The 3,438-nt window shown below is 41.6% G+C and overlaps 1 protein-coding gene across 3 annotated transcripts in view; it reads left to right on the forward strand.

Moving 5' to 3' along the window:
• Positions 1-3,142, forward strand: part of mettl22 (methyltransferase 22, Kin17 lysine) — a 31,404-nt gene extending 28,262 nt beyond the window's left edge. For all 3 annotated transcript variants that reach the window (XM_058405020.1, XM_058405030.1, XM_058405011.1), the window contains exon 11: positions 2,379-3,142. In XM_058405020.1, coding sequence (XP_058261003.1) covers positions 2,379-2,498 — 120 coding nt within the window. In that variant the 3' untranslated portion in view covers positions 2,499-3,142. The remainder of the gene's footprint in view (positions 1-2,378) is intronic.
• The last annotated feature ends 296 nt before the right edge of the window (positions 3,143-3,438 follow it).

Below are 3,438 nucleotides of genomic sequence, written 5' to 3' on the forward strand. Positions count from 1 at the left end.
ACAGATCACACACACAGATCACACACACAGATCACACACACACACACACAGATCACACACACAGATCACACACACAGATCACACACACAGATCACACACACAGATCACACACACACACACACAGATCACACACACACAGATCACACACACACACAGATCACACACACACAGATCACACACACACACACACAGATCACACACACACAGACACACACACACACACACACAGATCACACACACAGATCACACACACACACACAGATCACACACACACACAGATCACACATCACACACACACAGATCACACACACAGATCACACACACACACACACAGATCACACACACACAGACACACACACAGACACACACACAGATCACACACACAGATCACGCACGCACACACAGATCACACACACACACAGATCACACACACACACACACAGATCACACACACACACAGATCACACACACACAGATCACACACACAGATCACACACACACACACACAGATCACACACACACAGATCACACACACACACAGATCACACACACACACAGATCACACACACACACACACAGATCACACACACACACAGATCACACACACACAGATCACACACACAGATCACACACACAGATCACACACACACACACACAGATCACACACACACAGACACACACACAGACACACACACAGATCACACACACAGATCACGCACGCACACACAGATCACACACACACACAGATCACACACACACACACACAGATCACACACACACACAGATCACACACACACAGATCACACACACAGATCACACACACACACACACAGATCACACACACACACACAGATCACACACACACAGATCACACACACACACAGATCACACACACACAGATCACACACACACACACAGATCACACACACACACAGATCACACACACACACAGATCACACACACACACAGATCACACACACACAGATCACACACACAGATCACACACACAGATCACACACAGATCACACACACAGATCACACACACAGATCACACACACAGATCACACACACACACACACAGACACACACACAGACACACACACAGATCACACATCACACACAGATCACACACACAGATCACACACACACAGACACACACACAGACACACACACAGACACACACACACACACAGATCACACACACAGATCACACACACACAGACACACACACACATCACCCTTTGTTTTTTAGTATTTGCAAAACTATTGATGCCTCTAAATAATATATTTTAATAAATGTTCTCTCTACCCCCCGTCTCTCTCTCCCTCTTTCCCTCACTCTCTCTCTCTTTCCCTCACTCTCTCTCTCTCTCCCTCTTTCCCTCTCTCTCTCTCTCTCTCTCTCTCCCTCTTTCCCTCACTCTCTCTCTCCCTCTTTCCCTCACTCTCTCTCTCTCTCTCACACACACCCACACACACACTCTCTCTCTCTCTCTCCCTCTTTCCCTCTCTCTCTCTCTCTCTCTCTCTCTCTCCCTCTTTCCCTCACTCTCTCTCTCCCTCTTTCCCTCACTCTCTCTCTCTCTCTCACACACACCCACACACACACTCTCTCTCTCTCTCCCTCTTTCCCTCTCTCTCTCTCTCTCTCTCTCTCTCTCCCTCTTTCCCTCACTCTCTCTCTCTCTCACACCCACACACACACTCTCTCTCTCTCTCTCTCTCTCTCTCTCTCTTTCCCTCACTCTCTCTCTCTCCCTCTTTCCCTCACGCTCTCTCTCTCTCTCTCTTTCCCTCACTCTCCCTCTCTCTTCTCTCTCTCTGTCTTTCGACCCCCCCAACCTCTCTATCCCTCCCTCCCTCCCTCTCTCTCTCTCTCTCTCTCTTTATCCCTCCCTCCCTCTCTCTCTCTCTCTCTCTCTCTGGTAACCTTTATGAAATATAATTTAATTTGATAATATAATATAATATAATATAATTTGAATTTCCAGTTAGTTGTAATAGAGAATGAATAAATGTAATAGAGATTCTTAAAAAAAAAAAGCTCTAAGGTCATAAAAACTTGTAGATTAATTGTTTTCTCTTTTTGTCTTTATAATTAATATCTCTGTATTTAATCAGGTTTAGTGATGATGCTGGAGAAAGCTTTAGAATTAAAAATGTTATTTAAATATGAGAAATAATGCATTTATTATTAATGGATCTATTTAATATTTATTATAGGATTTATTTATTAAAACTAAACAACTGTATATCGTCAAACTCGTCACCATGGCGATGTTTGTCATATTTTTGTCATTTTTTTTTTTAATCTAAATAAACCTAAATGAATATGTACTTTATATGTTCTAATATGTTTTGTGTTTTTTGTTCTCCAGGAGCTGTGGAAAGTGTCTGCTTCTCCCTTTCAGACCATCTCCAGCTCAACATCGCCACAACATCCTGCTGAAAACCATGCAGCATTGAAAACTGATCCAGGATCACGAGCCGAGAGTTGATCCTCAGCTTTATGCAGATTACAAGTGTGTAAAAAACTCGGCGAGATAAACGAATCCCTGATGTGAACGCTATTTAACGTCATTAATTTAACACAGCTTTTATTGTATAGGATAAAGGAGGTGAAGTAAGAATAATATTTTAGTTTCTTTTGGGTTTTTTTGTTGTTGTATCTACATTGCTCCTACTACAGATTTTAAATTATTATCATTTAAAAGTTATCATGTGTTGTATGTTTTTACTGAGATAACGAATGAGTGATGCAATGAATTGACTTTTATCTGGCTCACGGTGTTTTACAAATAAAGTGAGAGACAATTAAAAATAATAATAAGTGAAGGTAAAATACAAAAATAATAAATATTAGGCTGAAGGAGAGTTTCAATTTGAAGAAATTTAGTAGATATAATATTAAGGAAAAGGATGTCAAATGTGTTGCTCTTCCGAGGATGAACACTAGAGGGCGCGCTAGTTCAAGATTACATTGAACAGCGATGGGAATTTCGGCGCAGTTCGGTGAGTCAGATTATTCGGCTCGTGTCATCAGTAAGAGTCGATTCTTTAGACTCCTAAATGACTCAATATTGTTCTAACTTATAATCGAATAATCTTTATATTAAATCACGGCAAATATGCCTTGATCAAACACGTGTCCTGTGGTCCTTGTGTGCTTTTTAGCTTTAGAATTATTTTATTTTAATCATTGGAGAAAGCCGCTCACACAAGTGAATCGACACTCAACGTTCGAAGAGTCGACTCTTCACGTGAAGGCATGTAGATGCTTTCTTACTTTTTCTTCTCGTTTCTGTCTTTTGGAGATGTAGGAAATGTCATACACGCGGGGAAAAGAAACAACCCAAGAAAACGAAACCAGCGCACGAGTCACTTATTAGAGTCGAATCCCCAGTGTTCAAAGAGCCGACTCCTTTGCGAACTCTGCAT

This window comes from Hemibagrus wyckioides, linkage group LG02, assembly GCF_019097595.1.
Source record: "Hemibagrus wyckioides isolate EC202008001 linkage group LG02, SWU_Hwy_1.0, whole genome shotgun sequence".
In the NCBI taxonomy this organism is placed as follows: domain Eukaryota; kingdom Metazoa; phylum Chordata; class Actinopteri; order Siluriformes; family Bagridae; genus Hemibagrus; species Hemibagrus wyckioides.